This window comes from Eleutherodactylus coqui, chromosome 5, assembly GCF_035609145.1.
Source record: "Eleutherodactylus coqui strain aEleCoq1 chromosome 5, aEleCoq1.hap1, whole genome shotgun sequence".
NCBI lineage: Eukaryota > Metazoa > Chordata > Amphibia > Anura > Eleutherodactylidae > Eleutherodactylus > Eleutherodactylus coqui.
In genome coordinates, this window is record NC_089841.1 from 23,852,714 (window position 1) to 23,878,013 (window position 25,300).

The 25,300-nt window shown below is 43.0% G+C and overlaps 1 protein-coding gene across 1 annotated transcript in view; it reads right to left on the reverse strand.

Annotated features, from left to right (window-relative positions):
• LOC136627320 (zinc finger protein 850-like) overlaps window positions 1-25,300 on the reverse strand; it is a 580,493-nt gene that overhangs the window by 94,150 nt on the left and 461,043 nt on the right. The window contains exons 16-19 of the mRNA XM_066602322.1: window positions 19,589-19,691; window positions 12,994-13,809; window positions 11,822-12,909; window positions 10,478-10,782 (exon numbers count right to left, since the gene is read on the reverse strand). Coding sequence (XP_066458419.1) covers window positions 10,478-10,782; window positions 11,822-12,909; window positions 12,994-13,809; window positions 19,589-19,691 — 2,312 coding nt within the window. The remainder of the gene's footprint in view (window positions 1-10,477; window positions 10,783-11,821; window positions 12,910-12,993; window positions 13,810-19,588; window positions 19,692-25,300) is intronic.

The following is a 25,300-nucleotide window of genomic DNA, read 5'->3' on the forward strand; positions in this document are numbered from 1 at the left end:
GAAGAGGCGATACTTTGATTCTGGTATAGAGATGTTTAATATTGTGGATTTGGAGAAATTTACTTTAAAATTTAATAAGGTGCCAAATTCTTGTAAAAGTAGAGTAAGTCTAGGGATCCCCCTTTCGGGGTCCGTGACAACAAACATGATGTCATCGGCGAACGCCGCAGTGGATATAGAGTGGGGGCCTGTTGTAAGGCCTTTTATTTCTGGGTCCTGCCTCACTTTCTGGAGGAAGGGTTCTAGTGCGAGAATGAAGAGGGAGGGGGAAAGTGGGTATCCCTGGCGAGTTCCATTGCGTATATCGAATGGAGGGAAAAGTATTTAATTAATTTTTAGTCTTGCATACTGTTTAGAGTATAATGAAAAAATTGATGCAATGAAGGGGGGGGGGCAAATTAAATCGCCTGAGAGCTGCTTCCAGGTAAGTCCAGCTCACCCTATCAAATGCCTTTTCGGCGTCTGGTCCCAAAAAAGCTAAAGGGATATTCCGCGACTGGGCATATCTAGCTATATGTAGTAAACGGAGACAGTTGTCCCTGCCCTCCCTTCCTTTGACGAATCCCGTTTGTTCATTATTAATTAATGCAGGGATGAGATCTTCAAGTCTTTTGGCCTGGAGCTTGGCCGAGATCTTGACGTCTAAGTTCAGCAACGAAATTGGCCTGTAGCTGCCACATAGCTCAGGGTTTTTCCCCTCCTTATGTAGCAGCGTAATGTGCGCTTCTAATGCTTGTTTAGGTAGGGATTTTCCTTGTAAAAGGGCATTACATAAGTCTTTAAGGTGAGGGATTAGTATCTCTTTGAAAGATTTGTAGTAGGCGACCAATAGGCCGTCCGGGCCGGGACTTTTCCCTGACGGGCAAGATTCAAGTATACTTTCTATTTCTGTGTCCGTTGCCGGAGCCATCAAATTACTAGCTTCCGTCGCGTCTAATTTAGGGAGATTGAGAGCGTTCAAGAAGTTATCTAGTTCAACTTTTGTTTTTTGTGGAGTGGGGTTTCCCCCTATGCCACTTAAGTCATACAGTTCTGTGTAGAATTTCTGAAATTCAGTAGCTATTTCTGCCGTCGATGATACAACTTCACCTGTTTTTGTTTTTATTGTTGAGATATGGTTTCTTGCGCGCGCTTTTTTAATGAGGGCAGTCATAAACTTACTACCTTTGTTGCCGTGTGCATAGACTGTATGTTTAAAGAGTAAACGCTTTTTGTTAAATCTGGACTCCAAGCAATTTTTGAGATCGCATCTTAAAGCTATCAATTCCTCTAAATTATTTTTGGATTGGGAGTTTTTTACTTTTTGTTCTAGTTTTACTATTTGGTTGTTTTTGTTGGTTCATCCTTGTCCCTAGTGCTATCAAGAGGCCTCTTGAGAAAGCCTTGTGTGCTTGCCATATAATGGGTATTTCTATGTCGTCTTTTGAGTTTAATTGAAAGTATTCCTCTATTAGTTTGGACAGTCGTGTCCTTTCTTCTTCTGAATCTAGTAGAGATTCATTTAGCCTCCATCTCCATTCTTTTGGTTCCGTTTTACCGAACTTGATATCTAGATGTAGGGGGGCATGATCTGATATGGTCATTGCATCGATATAGGCTTTTCCTACCTGTGGTAAAAGGGTATATGATACAAATAGGTAGTCAAGCCTCTGGTGGGAGGAGTGGAAGGAGGAGAAGTATGTAAAGTCCTTGGTGGATGGGTGCAAGCACCTCCAAGCGTCAGTAACTTCCAGGTTCTGGAGCGCTCGATTTATAGTCCTAAGTTTCCTCCGCGAGACCTGGAAGCGACCTGTTGAGGTGTCCAGTAGGGGGTTCAGGGTTAGATTCCAATCCCCTCCAACGACTATCAGGCCCACAGCAAATTGTTTTAGGATCTCTAGTTGATTCATTAACCAGGGCACTTGGTCAGAATTGGGTGCATATAGGTTTGCGAAGGTTATCTTCACATTGTTTATTGTGCCTTTCAGAAAGATGACCCTCCCCTCCCCATCTGCATATTGGGTTTCGTATTTGAAGATGATGGACCTGTGAAAAAGGAAGGAAACCCCTTTTGAAGCCGATGTGGGATGTGGGTTATGGTACTCTTGCGGGAAAAGCCTCCCGGGGAGTGTCATATGTTTGTTACCCTTGAAATGGGTTTCTTGGAGAAAGAGGACCTTTGTATCATACCTTTTTAGTAGTGCCGAGAAGTTATGCCTCTTGAGAGGTGAATTCAGGCCCCGAACATTGAACGTAGAGATGCGGATTGGTATGCATTTTCAGCCTAGGAGGGGGCTAATGTAGAGAAGAGCTCTGTTCTTGGCTTGGAGTGCTGAAAATAAAGGTTAGAATGTGAATACACAATAAACGACTTTATCAGAGGGGTAGTCTGGAGGGTCTCTCTCCGGAGTAATAAGAGGGAATGAGAGGGCGAGGAGCGGGAAGGGGGTGGGGAAGGGGCAAAACGGAAGGATAGAAGACAGTGACTGAAAGACAAAAGGGGAAGGAATAACTTGTATAAGTAACTTTGTGTTACCCTCTATAGGTATTTTTCCTCCACGAGAGTAAGTATACACAAATATGGAGGGGGGGGGGGGGGGGAGATATGCAGCGTTATGAGCTGAGTTTATATCTTAACTGGGATCTTAGCCTGATCGGTACAGGCACCACCGGGGCCCAGTAAATTATTCATGCTCGGGACGAGCAAGGTAACTATAATCATTTAAGATAATTCCGGTGAGTGTGCATGACCTTAGAAGAGCACAGTAGATTAACTATTTAGAATGTCCTCTTGTGAACTGTCCTATGAAACAAGTAACCATTTTGGTTGCCACCTGGGTAGAACGCCTAGTCGGTCAGAGATATTAAGTGATAGGATCAGCGTCCAGAGTATCAAGTGTCATTTGGTGTAGTTTCCTCTCTGTTCTTCTTCTTTTTGCTGTTTGGAGATTTCTGGTTTCTGACCAGTTGCCACATCTCTGGCGTGGGCAGTTGTGTAAAATTTTGTAGCTCTGGTAAGGGTAACCAGCAGGGTAAGTAAATTGGATCGACTCCCAGGTGTGGCCAGCAGTTCTGTAGGTCTTCTGGGGAGCGTATGTTAAAGCACTTGCTTTTGTAGTTGAAGCCCAGGCCGAAGGGGAACAGCCACGCATATTTTATATTTTTTTGATTTTAGGACATCTAGTAGCGGTCTCAATGCCCTTCTTTTCGTCAATGTGGAGGGGGCCAGGTCCTGGTAGATTTGGATCATAATACCTCCATACTGTAGATCTTGTGAGTTTCTCGCTGCCCTCAGAACCCCCAGCGCGTCTGGGAAAGATAATAATTTGCAAATTATATCCCTGGGTGGATCAGTGTTGGCTGGGGCTGGTCTCATTGCTCGGTGAATTCTTTCAATGACCATAGGAGTCGCTTTGTCAGGCCCTACTAGTGAAGTGAAGATTTCCATAGCAACTTTTTCAAGGGCTTCTGTGGCCCAGGATTCAGGGAGTCCTTTTAAACGCACATTGTTACGTTTGTTACGGTTTTCTAAGTCCTCTTGTAGTAACAGAACTCTATTTAGCTGGTCATGGTGGTCTTTCAGAGCTTGCACCATTTCTAGAGAGTGTGTTGTAATACAGGAAGTGGAGTTCTCTAAATCATCTATCCTCCTTCCCATGCTTCTGACTTCCTCCTTTATTTCATTAAAATCAGCCATAACAGGGCGAAGAGCTGAGGAGAATAGTTCCTTCATAAAGCCCTTTGAGACTCTTTCGCCGTCCTCCTCATCTGATGAATCTTCCATCTCCCTGTCGGCCACGGTTGCAGCGGCGGTCTGCTGGGATGGCGCCATCTTGCTTACTGCATGAGGGGAGCGAGCGGTCCGGTCTTTCAGAAATCGTTGAAGGTCTGATTGTCCTCTGGCTGGGCGAGGGGCGCCCTGGAGGTCTCCCCCTTTTTCTCTGCCTGTTCTGACCATTTTCTTTAAATGATTGCTGCTGGAAAGGGCCCCGGAGTGTGCTGTTGCAATGGGGTTCTGCAATCAAGCAGCCATTACACTCCGTGGTCAGGCTCTGCCTGGGGGCAGTGAAAAAATTAAGAGTTGACTTTCTTTATGAGAGTCTATAGTGTAAAAAATTGTTATAGTTTGGAACTTAAGGTTTGCACTGTAGGTTCTGTAAAAATTAGAGCGGGTCTCTTGTATGCTGAGTGTTCAGAGATTAGTGGGCTCCCCTTTATTTGTTCAGCCTCTATCTCCTCTCAGGGAAGGTAAGATGGTGGTGAGGCTTCTGGCGGGAAAAAACTCGCCCCTGTGGTGAAGAAAGGGGGGGAGGGGGGAGAAGATGGCGAGGAGGCACGGGGTGCTTGTGTTATCATCTTTAGCTTTTCGTCCCAGAAAGAAGCTGCCTCGGATCTGATAGGGCACCTCACTCTTCTTGTTGGTTGCCCTGCTTTGGTCCGTCTCCCTCCTCCACTTCCCCGCTCACCCGTCCGGACGTCTCCCTTAGCTGCTCCGGTGGAATAGGGTGCCCGCTGAGTTGGTAAGTACAGCCTGTCCCACTCTCCCTTACCCTCGCTCACCTCGGGGAATGGAATCGTTGCCCTGCTTTGTCTCTAGTAGGTTTCCTCTGGGCACTGCACTCCTATGAACGACGCGCTCCTTCTCGGCACCCAGAATGGCCGCAGCTTGTCTCCGGTGTACGGTCCCGATGTTCGGGTGCAGATCGGTCCGGTGTCGGGTCTTTCCCAGGGTTATCCCAGCCTGCAGGGATATCAGCTGTAGCTCGGACGTGTCGCTGATAGTCCTAAAGGTGTCGGGGAAGGTCCATAATATCCCCTCTTGCTCAGGATCTCCGGAGCCGTGCGACCGTCCGTTCTGCAGGTTAGGCCCCCCCCCCCCCGAGTTGTACCTGTCTGTCCCCAAAACACTGACAGACTTGGGTAGGGTGCAGAGTGCAGATGGTTTACCCCTTGCGTTGTCGATGAGGTATCCGACACCCAAACAGAATGAGTAGTGTGTGGACACATGGAGTCCACATTGCTATGTCACTCGCAGCACCTTGTGCCACACAAGGTGTTTGCTGAGATAGAGGCTGACCCAGGGCCCGCTCACATACTTCCCACACCGAGTATTGCTGCATTGTGGAGATGTGTAGAAGTGCTGGGCTGGAGCGGACTCCACTTTATGCCCACGGGGTTTATGACCACCTGAAGGAGGTGGCAAAGGATTGGAATGAAGATGGAACGTCAATATATTATCAATTCGCAACAGCATTGTGGGTTATCGCCCACACTTTCAAAGAGGGTCGCTGCCTGGCCCTGCCAACCCTCTGCAGTGTGTGCCTCCGGTTCCTCCTCATGGCAGACGCACTTATAAATAGACACTGGGTTGTGCGGGGGGGGGGAAGCAGCATGTAAACCAGGAGAAGAGGCAGCGGTGTGTCCCGCAGGCAGTGATTGTCCTTGGTTGCAGATAGTGTGGTGCTTAGCTAAGGCGTGCCTTGCTAATGAGGGTTTGTCCAAAGTAAAAATTGTTAGGGGGGGGGGGCAGACTCTTGCCCCTATTGTGGCTTAATAGTGGGACCTGGGAGCCTGATATGCAGCCCTGCATGTTGCCCCTCGCCTGCCCTATCTGTACCTGTGGTGTTTCCATCAGTTTCGTAGGTTTTGAAGATTTGCACAAATGAAAACCTTAGCGGAGCATGGGTCATATATAAAAATGTTCAAGTCGCTCATTGACTTCAATGGGGTTTGTTACTCGAAACGAACTCTCGAGCATCGCAGAAAGCTCAACTCGAGCAACGAGCACCCGAGCATTTTGGTGCTCACTCATCTCTAATGACGATCAATCAGCTGGTGGTAATTAGTTTTTAATTATTACATGCATATAAACTTTGAGTGTGGGTAGTTTGAGCTTGAGAAAGACCCTATCCAGATTGAAACGTCGCCGTTACTACCTGGTTTTGCAGTCCATGTTATTTTTGCTACTGGAACCATAATGGAATATAGTTCCTTTTTATTCATCTTGCTGCCGTGGATGCTGCCTCTCTATGTATGGGCTTCTCTATGTGGGAGAGTTTGTAAGGAAACACACATCATCCCAGCACCATTGGTCACATAGGAATTTATATAGACGCTACATTCACAGGTCTTTTTACATTTTACTCCGTACCTTAATACTAATGACTGGAATCCTACATTTACCGGCCAAGACTCTGATCTATTGACTATTTAGTGTGAGTCACGAAGAAGGGAGAATTATTACCAAAACATTTTTTAAGCGGACAGTAACCGCCTGTTACACTACAAAAGGGTCCATATCCGAAAATGAAAAATTCCCATCCCCTCTGTGCAATCCTATCGCTTAAGATGCAATTGCACAAAAGACGAGGATTTCCACAATCAAATTCCCATCATCCTAGGAATAAATGGAGCCGATGAAGTTTCCTGACAGCGGAACAAGTGAGGCCGGGTGAGCCGTCATTCTTTATGCTTGTGCGGAAAACATTGAATTTATGGTTTTTGATTTTTTACTTTCTTTCACGTTTTACAGAGAGGTTTTTGTGAAAAAAAAACAGCATTTCCACACTTGGTGCATTATTACTTTGTCATGCTGGTGTAATTTATATAGAATGTTATCCTTTATCGCAGATTCTGATTGCAGCGATACAATAAATAGTAACAAAACATAGAAACACAGTAAATCCACGGAGTTCAGCCTATCACCCCAATATTGATCTACAGGAAGGCAAATATACCCAATGAGGTAAAAGCCATTTTTCCTTATTTTAAATGAAAAAAAAAAATTTCCGACTCCAGTCTGGCAGCTAGATCAGCGATCCCGGGATCACGGCCCTTCTGAAGCAAACTAGTGACTATAACCGGGGATCTTGTTGCACTCTAGACAGGTATCCAGGCCCCTCTTGTACTCTTCTAGTGACCAGCACCACATCATCAGGTAAAGAGTTCCATCGTCTCACTGCTCTTACAGTAAAGAACCCATTCTATGTTACGTAGAAACTTTCTTTCCTCTAGATTTAGAGGGCGCTCCCTTGTTACAGTCACAGTCCTGGTAACAGACAAAATATTCTAACCTGTCAGGGTATAGCTGAGATGTACAAATGTAATTCACAGTCGGGATGCTGCTTGCATTTCAGATTTCCTGCTTTATTAATAAAATGTGCATTTCACAAATATGGAGAACGTGTTTCAGTTTTTATAAAACCTTGTTCACCTCTACATAATAATCTAACAGACTCCCTTAAAAACTAAACCTTTAATTCATTCAAAACATTTGTGAATTTAACCCCTCGTTAGTGTGCAACATTGACTGCCTTTCACTCGTTGCTTCCCGTTAGCTCTGACGTTCAGGGCATCACATAGGCGCATGGTGTGGTATGCTAGATTCATTGATGACAGTCATCATTTGGGATAGGGCAGAACCTCCAGCTAATGAAGGAAGCACAGATATATTTGATTTTGCAACGTATATAAATAGCAATCCTGTCAATTTGCAATGGTTGATTTCCCACAATGACAAGGAACTAGGTTATTCAGAAAAGAGATGGCAGGGAACGCCGTACGGCATGCAGAGAGGAGCCATCCCAGACATACAGATCTCCCCTCCGTTCCTCCCAGCTCCCCCCCACTGCCGGCAGACGAATCTTTGCTCCCGAGCGGGCAGGAACTCGCTAAGGGCAATGCACGATCATCTCTGCCTAGTACCTTTAATTCAAAGATAAAAAAATCTCACTGGCTGAGTATAAATGGGTTTTTTGGATGCGGTAACTCGAGATGTGCTGATGTCATCTGGCCACTAAGAAAAATACATTCTAGGACAGTGAAAAATCTAAAGAGTACAAAATAACGAGCTTTATTAATTGTGACACAACTAATGCTATTTGTATCATCTCAGGCACGGAATGTAACAAATACTACATAGGATGCACGATTCAATAAGAACGGGGATTGTTGAACATGTAAGACACATTAATAATGGCACCATCAATCGCTCGGGCGCAGTAAGACGCTTTTTAGAAGAACATTCGGGTAGTTTAGAAAATGTTGTTTTCTATGGTATATAAAAAGTATCCAGCAAGAAGAATGGTGTAATTAGCCAGGAGCAGGAGATCAAAAGAGAAGCATATCCGATACCAACACTGGATACAAGGCTTCCCAGAGGGGTGAATCAGAGGTCTGATCTGTTTTATATATGCTAGCATCCATTTCTTCACTATTTATAGAATAGGATTTGTACATCGTGAAAATCAGCGAAGGCAGCTGAATTATCTGATAATGTGTATTCATGTATTTATATAAAACATCAATATGTGATTCTTATTGTAAAATAACAGAACTCTAATCAATACAAGGATCTCTTCCAGGACCTGTTTACACCCAGGACTACGACGGTAACAAGAGGGCATCCACTACGTTTAGAGGAAAGCAGGTTTCATCACCAACATAGTAAAGGGTTCTTTACTGTAAGAGCAGTTAGACTGTGGAACTCTCTGCCTGAGGAAGTGGTGATGGCAAAATCCATAGAGGAGTTTAAAAGGGGACTTGATGTCTTTCTGGAGAGGAAGGACATTATAGGTTATAAATCTAAGGTTATTTGTTAATCCGGGTATACAGGCAGGTAGGAACTATTAGGGGTTGATCCAGGGAACAGTCTGATTGCCATTAGAGAGTCGGGAAGGAATTTTTTCCCCAAAAGGGCCAATTGGCTTCTGCCCTTGTTTTTTTTGCCTTCCTCTGGATCAACAAAACAGGAGGATAAACAGGCTGGACTAGATGGACATTGTCTTCATTCGGCCTTATGAACTATGTAACTATGTAATCTATCTGCATGTAAAGCCAATAGATGATGTAGAATGAATAGCGGTAATATGAAGATCGTCACCTACAATGGCCCATAATAATAGTACATAATAATCCATTGGAAATAGAATGGATACCCAATGATATTTACATTAGATTCTCATATAAAGGTAATTGAAATCTATAAGACCGGTTACAACACAAGCAGCGGCAGGATTTTACCAACTGCTATTAGAAGAATAAAATCCAGAAACAGATTATGCCAACAAGTTACTCAGAAATGTAATCAATTAATTTCCAAACGAAATCAATGTTATTCTAACACTTTTATTAAATTATGTATAATTAATTCATTTGTGTATGTATATGAATTTACTTGATATCTAATAGTACCATGTGATGCCATGAACGTCGGAGCTAACGGGGACCAACGAGTGAAAGGCAGTCAATGTTGCACACTAACGAGGAGTTAAACTCAATTTGTTCTTAATTACATTTGTACAAGAAAGCCAAAGAAAACGGTGGCTAATTAAGTCTTGCAAGATACGCCTGCAGAGAGGAACAGGGAGCAGAAGCCGGCCAAGGTGGGATTGATATTTTTATTTGAGCTCTATAACAGATATGCAATATATTACGCCATGCTTCTAGCTGACTTGGAGGGCTTTGCCAGGCCTGCGGCTGCCGCTGGTGCTCATCAGCTCCTTATAATCACCTAACAGAATCCTGATGGACTGCTAGCCGCTCCCTGACTATTGAGGTGCCTCAGCATCTAGGGGAGTGTGTGGCAAGGACTGAGATTAGTGAATTAGGTATAGCCCTTTGTGCTGAACCCATTAAACTCCCCACCTACACCTTTCCAACTCAGGTAAGTTGTTAATCAGGGCTTGTCAGATGTCAGGTGATCCAAGAGGTTTATACATAAGTGGTAACTTGGAAGATCCGGTCCGGCACATAGTCCATATCAGGGTGCGAACATTTACATTCAATCACCGCAGAAAGTGAAAATATAAATCTGAGATCGGGCAGATATTGTCAGAACAAATACATAAGATCAGACTTAGAATTCACGGCTAACGGAACCCGGGCACACAACTCCATAATCCAGGAAACTCATGTACCAATAGTTTCCTGTACCAATCCCCTCCCCGGGAAGGAAATGGCTATAATGTACAAAGAACCCATATTACCTGAATGACATCACAACATTTCATCCAAAACCATTCATTCAATATGTCTTTTAAGGGCTAATCCTCCCTTTTGCTACGTGAGTCTTACTGGATTACGGAGATGTGCGCCCGGGTTCTGTTAGGCTTGAAGTCTAAGTAAGATCTTATGTATTCCTGTTGGCAGTATCTACCGGATCTGTAAATGTTTGCACCCTCATATGGGCTATTATGTCGCAGCAGATTTCCCAAGTTGTCACTTATGTATAAAACTCTTGGCTCTCCTGAAATCTGGTGTGTTCAGAGCTCATCTGAGTGTGAAACATGTAGGGGGTTTGTTTTATCGGGCTGTGCGCCCCAAGTTGTATAGTCTTGTATAAATAAAGTCTGATATGTTACACTGAAGTTGTAGAACCTTTCCCATGTGATCACAGCTGTATATTACTGTGTGCGACTCTTCCTAGTATATGACCCTATAGTGATGAGATGGAGGGGAGATTCCTGTGTGAATTCTCTTATGTGTACCAAGGTCTGATTTCTGTGTAAAACATTTCCCACAATCTGTACATGAATATGGCTTCTCTCCTGTGTGAATTGTCTGATGTTTAACAAGGACTGATTTCTCTGTAAAACATTTCCCACAATCTGTACATGAATATGGCTTCTCTCCTGTGTGAATTGTCTGATGTGTAACAAGATTTGATTTGCGAGTAAAACATTTCCCACATTCTGAACATGAATATGGCTTCTCTCCTGTGTGAATTGTCTGATGTGTAACAAGATTTGATTTGCGAGTAAAACATTTCCCACATTCTGAACATACAAACGGCTTCTCACCTGTGTGAATACTCTGATATGCGACAAGGCCTGATTTCCCACTTTCTGAACATACAAACGGCTTCTCACCTGTGTGAAATCTCTGATGTGCGACAAGGCGAGATTTAAAAGCAAAACATTTCCCACATTCTGAACATGAAAATGACTTCTCTCCTATGTGAGTGTCCTGATGTTTAACAAGGCCTGATTTCTGTGTAAAACATTTCCCACAATCTGTACATGAATATGGTTTCTCTCCTGTGTGAATTCTCTGATGTGTAACAAGATTTGATTTCACGGTAAAACATTTCCCACATTCTGAACATGAAAATGGCTTCTCTCCTGTGTGATTTCTCTGATGTTTAACAAGGACTGATTTCACGGTAAAACATTTCCCACATTCTGAACATGAAAATGACTTCTCTCCTATGTGAGTGTCCTGATGTTTAACAAGGACTGATTTCTGTGTAAAATGTTTCCCACTTTCTGAACATACAAACGGCTTCTCACCTGTGTGAATTCTCTGATGTTTAACAAGGTCTGATTTCTGTGTAAAACATGGTGGAATACGATTCTTACCATTATCATTTATGAAAGGATCATTCTCAAAACCAAAAAATGTCCTAACAAACTCTACAAGGTCGGGGATCGGCAGTGATTCTCCCCTCACTACTTATACACATAATGGGTACCAGCTGTAACTCATCAGTTCTGAGGAAACATCATCTAAAGGAAGAAGAAAGATCGGCCCAAATACAAACATGTAAGTTTTACAAGTAAACTTTTATCAACAGTTAGAAGCAAGTTTAGAGACGCAGTTATATGTATCAGTGTGAAATATTCTATGTACACGGCTGATATAAAGGTGGGATATCTGGATTATATTTGTTTCCGGATAACGGATGTTTATCGGTAATTACATACATTTCTTATTCATCATGGTTAGAAAAAACAGGTTTAAAAAATAGCTTCTCTCCGGTGTGAACTTTTTGATGTTGCAGTAAATTTGATTTGCGAGTAAAACATTTCCCACATTCTGAACATGAAAATGACTTCTCTCCTATGTGAGTGTCCTGATGTTTAACAAGGACTGATTTCTCTGTAAAACATTTCCCACAATCTGTACATGAATATGGTTTCTCTCCTGTGTGAATTCTCTGATGTGTAACAAGGTTTGATTTCACGGTAAAACATTTCCCACATTCTGAACATGAAAATGGCTTCTCTCCTGTGTGAATTCTCTGATGTTTAACAAGGACTGATTTCTCTGTAAAACATTTCCCACAATCTGTACATGAATATGGCTTCTCTCCTGTGTGAATTCTCTGATGTTTAACAAGGACTGATTTCTGTGTAAAACATTTCCCACAATCTGTACATGAATATGGCTTCTCTCCTGTGTGAATTGTCTGATGTGTAACAAGATTTGATTTCACGGTAAAACATTTCCCACAATCTGTACATGAATATGGCTTCTCTCCTGTGTGAATTCTCTGATGTGTAACAAGATTTGATTTCACGGTAAAACATTTCCCACATTCTGAACATGAAAATGACTTCTCTCCTATGTGAGTGTCCTGATGTTTAACAAGGACTGATTTCTGTGTAAAATATTTCCCACTTTCTGAACATACAAACGGCTTCTCACCTGTGTGAAATCTCTGATGTGCGACAAGGCGAGATTTAAAAGCAAAACATTTCCCACATTCTGAACATGAAAATGACTTCTCTCCTGTGTGAGTGTCCTGATGTTTAACAAGGCCTGATTTCTGTGTAAAACATTTCCCACAATCTGTACATGAATATGGCTTCTCTCCTGTGTGAATTGTCTGATGTGTAACAAGATTTGATTTCACGGTAAAACATTTCCCACATTCTGAACATGAAAATGGCTTCTCTCCTGTGTGAATTCTCTGATGTTTAACAAGGACTGATTTCTCTGTAAAACATTTCCCACAATCTGTACATGAATATGGCTTCTCTCCTGTGTGAATTCTCTGATGTGTAACAAGATTTGATTTCTGTGTAAAACATTTCCCACATTCTGAACATGAAAATGGCTTCTCTCCTGTGTGAATTCTCTGATGTTTAACAAGGACTGATTTCTGTGTAAAACATTTCCCACATTCTGAACATGAAAATGACTTCTCTCCTATGTGAGTGTCCTGATGTTTAACAAGGACTGATTTCTGTGTAAAATATTTCCCACTTTCTGAACATACAAACGGCTTCTCACCTGTGTGAATTCTCTGATGTGCGACAAGGCGAGATTTAAAAGCAAAACATTTCCCACATTCTGAACATGAAAATGGCTTCTCTCCTGTGTGAATTCTCTGATGTTTAACAAGGACTGATTTCTGTGTAAAACATTTCCCACAATCTGAACATGAAAATATCTTCTCTCCTGTGTGAATTCTCTGATGTGTAACAAGGTCTGATTTCTGTGTAAAACATTTCCCACAATCTGAACATGAATATGGCTTCTCTCCTGTGTGAATTCTCATATGTTTTACAAGGCCTGTTTTATTAGTAAAACGTTTCCCACATTCTGAACATACAAATGGCTTCTCACCTGTGTGAATTCTCTGATGTGTAACAAGGCGAGATTTAAAAGCAAAACATTTCCCACATTCTGAACATGAAAATGTCTTCTTTCCTGTGTGAATTCTCATATGTTTTACAAGGTCTGATTTCTGTGTAAAACATTTCCCACAATCTGTACATGAATATGGCTTCTCTCCTGTGTGAATTCGCTGATGTTTTACAACAAAATCACATCTTGTTACACATTTCCCACACTCTGAACATGAATATGGCTTCTCCTTTCTGTCAGCTCTTTGAGGTTTTCTCCTTCTGCGAAATTTAGCAGTCTGTGATGAATCAGAAGATGGGACCCGTATGAGAGGATCAGATGATGGATATTTACTGTGAAGGGCTGAGGAGATATCTGGGATAATGGCAGGTTCTTCATATGTAGCATGTATGATACCACAATCCTCTGCTTTACAATCTGCAGATATCAGACGTCCCTCTGAGCTCCCGGTACCGTCATCTGCCAAGAATAAAGTTAATTTCTTTTTCATATTATAGATCTTAAAAATGATCCTGACAGAGCAAGTGAGGGAGGATCATTCACTTATAGAAGGCGCTTGGTTTGCAGCTCACTTAAAGACGAAGTGATTGTCAGTGCAGAAAACATCACCAAACACTACAGCTGTGAATCGGGACTTACAAGTAACTAATTCTGGTTTTCATCAATAACATGGGGGTCCTGGGGGGTCTGAAAAAGGGTCATGAAGAGTAATTTGCAGCAGAGTCCTCCACAAGCCCCGGGCTCCTGTCCTCGGTAGATCTGGAGCCCAAGCTACAGGAATAGTATATTCCATACAGATGGAGTTCAGCCATTTCTGCCCCAACATTAGTTTCTGGTTTTCCATAAAGAACTCATATAAAATCTCCCATGAAGCCGGATGTCAGTAACACACGGTGTGCAGCAAATACAGAACTGCTCATCTATAAGACAGCTTGGTACATACAGTAATTCTATATTCTGTCACCTCAGACCAGGACTAGGCCGGGGCAGGGAGGCATTCTGAGTATTGCTCTGGGGCCCCATGGCTTCTTTGTATGACCCTGGAGCCTATACACTTCATAGTTCCCGGTCATGCGGCAAGCTCTGCTCTGTAGACCTGCAGTCAGGCTGCGATACATCTGTAAAATGTGCCCTTAATGCGCTCGTCTGAAACTGGTCATAAAGGGGAAATACAGTTCCTGGTTCTGTATACATATACACAGCTTGGCTCAGCTGCTGTATTTACGTACGAAGCTTGGTTCTGGTATTGCATCTATGTATATCCCCAAGCTTGGTTCTGGTGCTGTAATTATGTTATGGCCTTGGTTCTGGTACTGTATTTATGTATTAAGGTTGGCTCTGGAGCTCTGTTTCCTGTTCAATAGATAAACAAGGATGCAAGGACACATTGTGGCCGGTCACACACAAGCAGACCGTGCCCACCGACTGCAGCCAGTCGCCATGTAATTATGCCAGTATTTTGTGTGGCCAACTGCACTGTGTGTTTCCACCCTTAAAGTGTGTTCACACACGGCAGATTGTGCTGCAGGTCCACACCAAAATCTGCATGACAATCCACACTACGGTGCGGGTTATGGCACAGATCCGCAGCAGATTTCCTGCTTTTAATTGAAGGGGTGAAGTTTGAAGCAGATCCGCATCAAAATACACACCAGTGCTAAAGACTGAAATGTGATGCAGATTTGTTGTGGCCTTTACCCACTACGTGTGACACATCCTTATGTCGGGCCGCTACTCATGGGCCTGTGATATATTCCTGCCAGCCGGGCCCTGACCATTACACAGAGCCGCCAGGAGATATATTGGGCTCCCATATAATGGGATTAATGAGAGCCCCAGGGGACGGGTGGGGGATGGTGTTGGCATCTTTAGTGGGAGGTGGGGAGCAGAGTAACCTGTCATTGACCACTGGGGTGCATGTCGCACCGAAACGCGTTGCCTTTATGTAAACCTGATTTTATATGAATAAAACTGGACAAAGTAATTGGCTTTTCGCAACTTGCATCGGCGACAGAGAGGACTTAGAGGAGTCAGCACACAGAGGAGGGGGCTTCTTGTTTTATACACCCCCCTCCTTCCGAGTAAGTGCCATTCTATTCTATATCTCTTCCGTCATTCACAGGACGGACACTTTCTACATTTTGCTTGACCTAATTGCTTTTTCCACGAGCGCACAACTTTTTTACTTAAAATCTACTGTTTGTTTTCTTATTGGGGGTCCACTCTCCTGGTGAGAGTCCCCCCTTACTGTCGTTGCAGCTCTCCTCCTTCAAGGAGGATAGGAGAAAAGCACATTGGGGAGCCTGCCCAATATCCATTGGCGCTGTCTGAACTGTTGTTTGTATTGACCACTGGGGGGCTCCTTAACCCCTTAATGACACGGCCTATTTTGGCGTTGAGGACCAAGCGATTTTTGGTACTTTTCCATCTCCATTTTTCAAAAGCCATAACTTTTTTATTTTTCTGTCGACGCGGCCGTATAAGGGCTTGTTTTTTGCGTGGTTTGTAGTTTTTATCGGTGCCACTTTTGGGTACATAGACTATATCGTAAAACTTTTATAAATTTTTTTTATGATAACAGGGAGAGAAAACGCATCAATTCTGCCATAGATTTTTACAGCATTAATCATGCAGCATAAATGACACACTAATTTTTTTCTGCGGGTCGGTACGGGTACAACGATATCAAAATTGTTATTTTTTTTTAGGTTTTTACACTTTTTTGCAATAAAACCCCTTTTTTTTGGAAATCTTTTTTTTTCTCTATAGCTGCATTCAAAGTCCTGTAACTTTTTTTTTTTTTATGTACGGAGCTCTATGGGGGCTTATTTTTTGCGAGACGAGCTGTAGTTTTTATTGGTACCATTTTGGGGAATGTACGGCTTTTTTGATCACTTATTGCATTTGTTGGGAGGCAAAATGCTAAAAAGCATGTTCAACTTTTTGTACACGTCGTGTTGGACGCATCAATACCAAATATGCTAATATTAAAAAAAGCACAAAAATGTTTTTTTTACATTTTTTTTACTCTTTTTTTACACAATGTGAGTCCCTCTGAGGGACTTGCAGCACTATGCCTATGATCGCTGTGATAAGGCATGGCAGAGCTACTGCTCTGCCATGCCTTATCGCTTATACAGCAATCATAGGCATTGGCAATACAGGACGACAGTGTCTAGTGTCTTGTTGCCATGGCAACAGGCCGGGCTCTCGTGATAACATTGCGAGAGCCGGCCGGAGACAGAGAGGGAGCACGCTCCCTCTTTGAACTCTTTCCCTGTCGCGATCTACTTAGATCGCTGCAGGGAAGGGGTTAACAGCGGGGGGCACAACTCCGATGCCTCCCCTCCCCCCCACCCCCCCGCTGTTGCAGCAGGACGCCGGCTGTGACCGACAGCCGGCTCCCGCTGCAGGATAGCGCGAGGTCAGTCATGATCTCGCGCTATCCCGATGACATACCGGTACGTCATGTTGCGGGAAGTACGAGGCTCCCATGATGTACCGGTACGTCATATAGCGGGAAGGGGTTAAAGGGATCCAACCGCCCGAGATATAATTCCTACTGCTAGTGTGCAGAGTGCTGGCGATCACTGACTTGGCTCAGGACATATTGATATCTTTATTGACAGGCAGGCAGCAGCCAGCGGTCAGCGGGGGCCTCTGTAACCATTTATCCTGCCCTGATGGCGGTCCGGCCATTAGACTCTTCCTGATTCTGAACAAACTCTTTGGAGCCATTAGAGAACACATCTGTAAGCCGTTACTTTATCTCCAACCCCCTTATAATCGGCTCAGACGTTATATTAGGATGAAACTACTCGGAATCTGTTTCCCAATTGTGCCCATTTATGGCACCTGGAAGAGTATTACGGTGAGATCACACACTGCGGGATTGTATAATCTACAGTACAATGTAAGGGAGTGGGATTCTAAGGAACCGCATTCACTCCCAGCTGAGAGATAAGATGTGACACCTGAAATATGATTCACAGAAGGGGAAAATCAAGAATTAAAAACAATCACAGAAAAATGGCCGTTACTTACTGACTGAGGAGTGCATGTAAATGCATCCTCCTCTCACCATGCAGGCAGCTGACTGCCAAATGGAGGAGCCAATTAACACAACGCAAGGAACCGTGAAGTGGTTAGTGGGCTCATGTATGTTGGCCAATATCCAACCAATGCCTTGCATTTATTATCTATCATTCACATGCAGCGTGGCATTAAGACTCCAGGGGGAGCCCAGGGTGGCAGTACCAATGTGGTTCACTGATGGCTATGCAGGGCAACCCGCCGAATTATCAAGGCGTCATTAATAGGTTGCTGGTCTGCATGGTGGACTACATATATCAGAATGGTCTGCCACCCTGTATCCACTATGTGTGGGAGTTTACACCAAGCATCCACCCCCCTCATTATCAGGAGGTAGTGTGAGTGGGTGTTCATCGGTGTCTTGCACAGGTGGTAATTGGCTCCTCCATTTGGCAGTCAGCTGCCTGCATGGTGAGAGGAGGATGCATTTACATGCACTCCTCAGTCAGTAAGTAAACGGCCATTTTTCTGTGACAACTGAAATACGATTTATCTGGTCGGCCATATTCAGATGGCTGAGTGCGAGTTGTGCTGAGAACTCGCATTGGGCATCACACGGGCACATACGGACTGTGTGCTGCCCCATGCTGGCAGGCAGTAGACATTGAGGATCCGATTCTGGTCCGTGAATCAAACCAGAATAGGACAGTTTTTTATGTGAATCACGTAAATGAAAAAGCTTATGTTAACCCCTTAGTGATGAAGCCTGTTTGCGCCTTAGTGATGGAGCAAATTTTCGAAATCTGACATGTGTCACTTTAACATACAATAACTCTGTAAAGGTTTTGCATATCCAAGGGATTCTGACATTGTTTGTTGCAGCTAAATGAAGTACAATATGTGGCGAAAAAGCAGACCACTAGAATTTGTGTAGATTTATTAAAAGCACCATTTGTCATTTCCCCCCCATTTTCTATTGCAATATCTTCTTTTCAGCAAGCATAAAATGCTCTCTGGTAGCTTCACATCTCTCCATATTACCGAGGAGATGACCAGCCGGCCTATGTGCATCAGCGGTCAGACTAAAGATCATTCGTTCCCATTGCAGTAATTCTTTGCATGTGTAAAACATAGTAAACCAGCAGCGACCGACCTGCCTACCGATCAGCGCTGGTTACATCAGATCAAGAGTTGGTCAGTGTAAAAGGACCCTTAGTCCCAGAACTGTAAAACCATTTCTCCCTCATTAGTATAGACATCATATAATGAATAGTAGTTCCCGCTCACATAGGGGTGTTTCATGTCTGGGCGGTAAATGCCCATCCCGTGTTATCACCTATAACAGTATCACATGTCATCCATATTTAGTTTGTACTCCAGTTGAATGAATAAATCTACATAACTATCTGCAGCCGGTGACCGAGGAGAATCTGTGACTAATAGATCACAGACTGAGCATGAGTCAACAATGTGATGCAGTAGCAAAAAATAGGCAAAACCAATTCTGGAATGTATTAAGATTAGAGATGAGCGGGCAGGTACTCGCATAAGGCACTACTTGCTCGAGTAGTTTGCCTTAGCGAGTACGCTCGCTCATCTCTAATTAAGATAAACAGAGAGTCTAGATCACGTGAGATCATTATCCCCTCTACTCTTCCTTAGTCAGACCTCATCTGGAATATTGTGTCCAGTTCTGGGCACCCCGATTTAAAAAAAAGACAGACAAACTGGAGCAAGTTCAGAGAAGAGTTACCAAGATGGTGAGCGGTCTGCAAATATTGTGCTATGGGGATTGGTAATTATTTGGGAATGTTCAGGTTGCAAAAGCAAAAGGTCAAGAGGAGACTTAATAGATGTCTACAAATATCTGAAGGGCTGTCACAGTGCAGAGGGATCAGCCCTATTCTCATCTGCACAAGGAAAGACTAGAAGCAATGGGATGAAACTGAAAGGGAGGAGACACAGATTAGATATTAGAAAAAAACTTTTTGACAGGGAGGGTGATCAATGAGTGAAACAGGTTACCACGGGAGGTGGCGAGTTCTCCTTCCATGGAAGTGTTCAAACAAAGGCTGGACAAATATCTGTCTGGGATGATTTAGTGAACCTGCACTGAGCAGGGGGCTGGACCCGATGACCCTGGAGGTCCCTTCCAACTCTTCCATTCTATGATTCTTCTCTGCTGTATTTAGTGGTTACTACTCACCTGGGCGGTTACCTGTAGGAATCTCCTCTTTACACCGCTGATCGCCCCTCACATTTGTCTCTGTAGTCGTAATATTGGTTAGATCTTCATCCTGATACAAAAGCTGTGAGACAAATATTGTAAAAGTCAGCAGACGGTTGGAGAAGTTGTGTGGAAGGTTTTACATGACCAGAAAAGGTCATTAATCATCATAATGACCAAAACTGACCGGACAGCAGCAGTTATCAGTCATGTCAAAGTGGATGCTTGCTAAATTGATTCTGTCATCAGGTTCATGAAGTTTGGCTTCATTAAAAGGCTTGTTTTCAGAATTAAGTGCGATTCTCTTCCCGCTTATCTGACAAGTGTATTTCTTTTTATCCTTAACTGTAGTGACAATTATCTGGGATTTACGTCCAGATGTCTTGGTTTACTAGTCTTGGTCATCAGACAAGTAATTGGACAGTTTTTGGCACCGGTACTCAAGAAAGACATATCAGAGCTTGAGTGGGTTCAAAGAAGGGCAAAAAAAAACCTAATAAGTAGAATGGGCGGACTACAACACCCAGAAAGGTTAGCAAAATTAGGGTTAGTTTTTAAAAAAAAGTCAGCTGAGGGGCAACCAAATAACTATATATAGATATATCAGGGGTCAATACAGAGATCTCTCCGATCATCTATTTATACCCAGGACTGTAACTAGGGGGCGCCATCTTCGTCTAGAGGGAAGGTTTCTACGCAACATCGAATGGGGTACTTTATTGTAAGAGCAGTGATACTATGGTACTTTCTGCCTGAGGACATGGTGATGGTGTACTCACTAAAAGAGTACAAGAGGGGCCTGGAGTGTAATAATATTACATGTTCTATCACTGATTACTTCAGAAAGGTGAGCGATACAGGGATTATTTCGATTGCTAGATTGCAGTCGGGAAGTGTTGCAGTAGGTTTTAGCATTTGTTCATGGAGGTCTGGTTTATGCTAGTATTGTTTTGTATTTTCCTCCCAGCTTTCTCTAGCACTGTTGGGAATGTCTATGAGAGTGTTCTGCTACCTGTTGAACCTGGTTAGCAATTAGGGAGGCCTCTTAATCCGGTCTTAGCTGTGGTCCTGTGCTGGTTATTCTCAGTCTTCACCTGATGGTTGTTGGAATCAGAACTGCATCTTGGTCTCCTGTTTTTCCCAGATCATCTCAAGCCAAGTACTGTGGTTATTGGTGGTAGTTGTATTCTTACCTTAATGTTTTGCTTTTGTTGTAGATAGGGACAGTGAGTGGCCGAGGAACGTGGGTTTGGTGGGTTCCTATTAGGACGGGACATCTGCTTTGGACAGAGGTGGGAATGTAGAGAACTACTAGAAAGTTTGATCCTTTATTTCTTTTTATGTTCTATTTTCTTTAGCAAATATTGCAATTTTTCAGCAATTAAACAAGGAGAAGTATTTACAGTAAATATATTGTAAGCTAAATTGTATAAAGATTTGTAAAAGTTGCCAAAGTGTCTATGATTTCCTGAGGGTTAAAAAGCTTATTGTTTTGGGAGTCACGGATAAAGGGTACGTGGAGTTTAGATGATTGTGATTTAGCTGTTTTGCTAGTAGGGCTCCTGGCTTCTTGCCTTGCCAGTAATAGGTCACTCTTAATTGTCTTAGGGCAGGTCGTGGTCGTACATCTGGAGCTGCTGAAGCTGTTGGTTTACAGCAACTATCTATTCAGCTCTCTCTGCGGTAAAAGCTAGTTTATTTTGTCTGTGTAGTGAACATGGTTGTGTTTTTCATTCTGGTTGGAGAATTTCTAAGGTTTTTGTCATAGGACACGTTTTTTTTTAACAAAGTGGCTTCTTATAAAGGCCTTATGGGCGCACCAAAGGATGGAGGCAGAAAGCATATAGTTGTTTTGACAGATTTTAATAGAAAAGTGATTCATGTGTTCCTGAATTGATATCATTATAGAGGCGGGATCTGACCACGATATGGTGCCTATGGCTGTGGAAGTGACATTACTAAGGTTTCTATCCACCAACATAAAATCAATATATTGTACTGCGCACCTTATGAGGGTGTGAGAAGAAAGTATTATCGCGATCAGTTTGATCTTGAATGCGCCGAATATTAAATAAATTATTACTATTGAAAAAAGGGACATAAAACTATACTATATACTACCTCACTATACGCGACATTTCTAACAGCCTTGTCTAATATTCCGGGATTGAAGCTGGTGCCCCGAGAACTGTCACCACCCACGAGAGCCACGGTCGATGCCTGGAAGTCCCTTATTCAGAAGCTAAATAATTAGAATTGCCTACAGAAACCAACATTACCTATCGAACCCTAACTACCTAATCCCAATCTTAGCTTTATCAAACTGGAGGCGATTAGTAGACGATCTTATATCGGCAGATGGGGTGAAGTCCTTTGAATTGTTACAGACGGCTTATTGGGTTCCAGATAGAGATAGGCTTAAATACATCAGGATCAGTTTCTTCCTAAGTAATTTCCCAATTGCTATTATTCCTTTTGGATATCATAACTAAAGTCCCTGCACAGCCAAATCTGAGGAAATCGGAGACATACTGCTTCTACAATATGCTAACAGGGAACCATAGTCCAAGGAAAAAAGCCCATAAGTTAAATTGGGAAAAATAATTGGGAGAAAAAATTTCTATCAGAATGTGGTTGGAAGCATTTAAAGGAGCGGTACAATCCACAGAAGGGGCAGCTATTCGAGTCCAAATTAAAATTGTAGGTGAGATGGAACTATTCTCCCCAGCTTATGGCCAGCAGTATAAATAGGTGAAGTGGTACTTGCTGGAGAGAATGTGGACAGATCAGTATTTGATCTACCATATTTTGGTTCTGCCTGAAACTGAAGGGCTTTTGGGAAGAAATTTTTGCCCTCTTATAAAAAACTTTAAAAAAAAAATACCCCAAGGGTTTCGAGTCTGGCTCTTCTGCTGATGAACTTAGATAGCTTCCCCAAGCCTGGCAGGTACCCGATAGGTCATGCTTTTATAGTTCAATCCGTTTTTATTGAAATTTTCAATAGGATAGGTTAGAAAACATACAACTTAAAAAGGTCTAGCAGGACCTATAAAACATGTATAACAAAAGACATAACATAAATAAATCGGCCTCTTCTTGAAAATATCCATCTAAATAAAACTCTTGGAGGGGCCTAGTGGGTGACCCCAATAATGGTAATACCCGAACACGCAATTTGAGAATAAAATGTTTGCGGTCTGTAGTATTCGGGTAGAAGCCCGAGGCCTTATCCTCTTGCAACAATGAAAACAAAAATGACATATACAAAAGAGAGAAGAGACAAAAAGAGAGATGAATTATGGGAAGAGAAAAAGCAAGAAGGCAAAATGAATAATAAAATATAAAATAAATAATATTTCTAAATAAGTGAAAGAAAAGAATGGGTAAACTAAAGGGTAGATAGTTGGTTGAAGGAAGCGGGAGAAACGGGGAGGGGGAATCCCCCAAGAATGTTTAATATCCAGATTACTACCTTCTAATAACCCGTCTCACCCCCGCGGCGATTGAGCAACTAGGAAAAGAGCGCTCGGAAATCTGAAGAAGATTCAAAGTCGATCCACAATTGCCATACCGACAGAAATATTTCAGATTCTCTATTATGTTCTGCACATAATTCCTCCATATGGCGCAGATGAGACATTTCCTAAAGCCACTCAGTCATGGAAGGAATTGGTGTGGAACGCCAATGGATCGGGATAACTGCTCTTGCTGCTGCTAAAAACCCTTTTTCTGTCAACCTATTGAGCCCGGCAGTATGGATGGGAGAGCAATTTGGGCATTATTGCTAATATTTCCCCGGATGATTAAGTTATATGTGGAGAATACCTTGTCCCAGAAAGGTCTCAACAAGTCACAGCTCCACCGAATGTGCGTCATTGTACCCCTATCAGTTCCACAGCGCCAACACACCTCAGACACTGAAGGGAATATAGCATGAAGGCGGGTAGGATATCTATACCATCTTGTAAGAATTTTGTAATTTTTTTCCTGTGCAGCACAGGCCATGAACAGTTTATGAGTAAAGATGAATGCCTTCCGCCACTCATTCTGTGAGATCATGACTCCAATTTCCTGTTCCCAAGCCCATTTGAAACCAGGATCCGTGGTGTATGTTTCTTGGATCAGAAGCATATATCAGGGATACTACGTGTGTCGGAGGGGACCCTCTTGAAAATAGACTCTCAAAAGGTGTGAGGGCTGTTAGAAAAGTGTTTCTATCTCCTTGAGTGTTAAGAAAAGAGCGAAGTTGGTGAAATTCTAACCAGGAGAGATTCAGTTCACCAAACCTAGATCTTAATTCTTAAAAGGAAGGCACTGAGGGGCCACCTAGGACATTGCGAACCCGGGGGTCCTCTCGAGCCTCCCAACCCATGAAAAGACCTTGGCTGTTACCTGGTGGGAATGCTGGGTTGGAGAAAAGTGGTGTGAGGGGACTATCTAGACTTGACAGGATCTGCTTTTGTATTTTCGAGTCCCAGAGTTTAAGTGTCTCTTTCAATAGGTAATTGGTAGATAGGATTTGAGCTCTGTCACAGGGACGAATCCATGGGAGAAGTCTTATCGGAATCGAGCAATCCGCCTGTTCTAACTGTATCCACTGCTTGTGAGCTGAGTGGTAGTGCCAGTCCACAATATGTGTTAAAACCGGTGCAGCATGGTATAGTCTGAAATTTGGCAGACCTACACCTCCACCTTCTTGGGGCGAAAGAGCGTACACACTCCCACCCTGGGTCTCGAGCAATCCCCACACAAATTTAATTAGAGTCGACCTTAATGAATTAAAGAACGATGTAGGGGGTATGATAGGTACAGCCTGGAAGAGATATAGGAATTTAGGTAACACATCCATTTTTAGGGTGTTTATCCTCCCAAACCATGAGATGTCTCTGTTTGCATAGTTGGAGAGGTCTTTTAGTGTGCGCTCAAGGAGGGTCTGATAATTTAAGGGGAACAACCTAGATTGGTCAGTAGGGACAAACACCCCAAGGTATTGGATAGCCTCCCGTTGCCATCTAAATGGAAATTGCTCTGAGATATGTTTTTCTGCTAACGGGAGTGAAATGTTCAGAGCTTCTGTTTTGGAGTAATTTATTTTTAAGTTCGATAGATGTCCATATCTCTCGAACTACTGTATTAACGACAAAAGTGTGGTATGGGGCTGGGAGATGTACAGTAGGAGGTCATCAGCGTATATGGCCGTCTTATAATGGTTGCCTCCAATTTGAAGGCCTTGTATATTTGGGTTGTTTCTTATCGCTACTGCAAGATGCTCCATTACCAACAAATACAGAAGAGGTAACAGAGGGCAACCCTGCCTGGTGCCATTTCTGATATGTATGGGAGAGGACAATAATCCATTCACCCTTATCCTAGCAGTAGGACATGTGTAAAGGGCCAGTACTCTGTCCAGAAATTTGGGGCCAAGTCCAATTTGTTTGAGAGTTGCTGACAAGAATCCCCAATGGACCCTGTCGAAGGCCTTTTCTGCATTCACGGACAGCAGACAGAGAGGATAAGACCCCACTCTCGCTCTAGATGTTGTTAGTAGAGTTTTATAATGTTGTCTCTGGCCTCCTTACCTTTGATAAATCCTACCTGATCTGTGTGTATGATGGAAGGGAGGAAAGGAGACAATCTGTTAGCTAGTGTCTTGGAAAAAAGTTTAATGTCCGCATTTATCAGTGATATAGG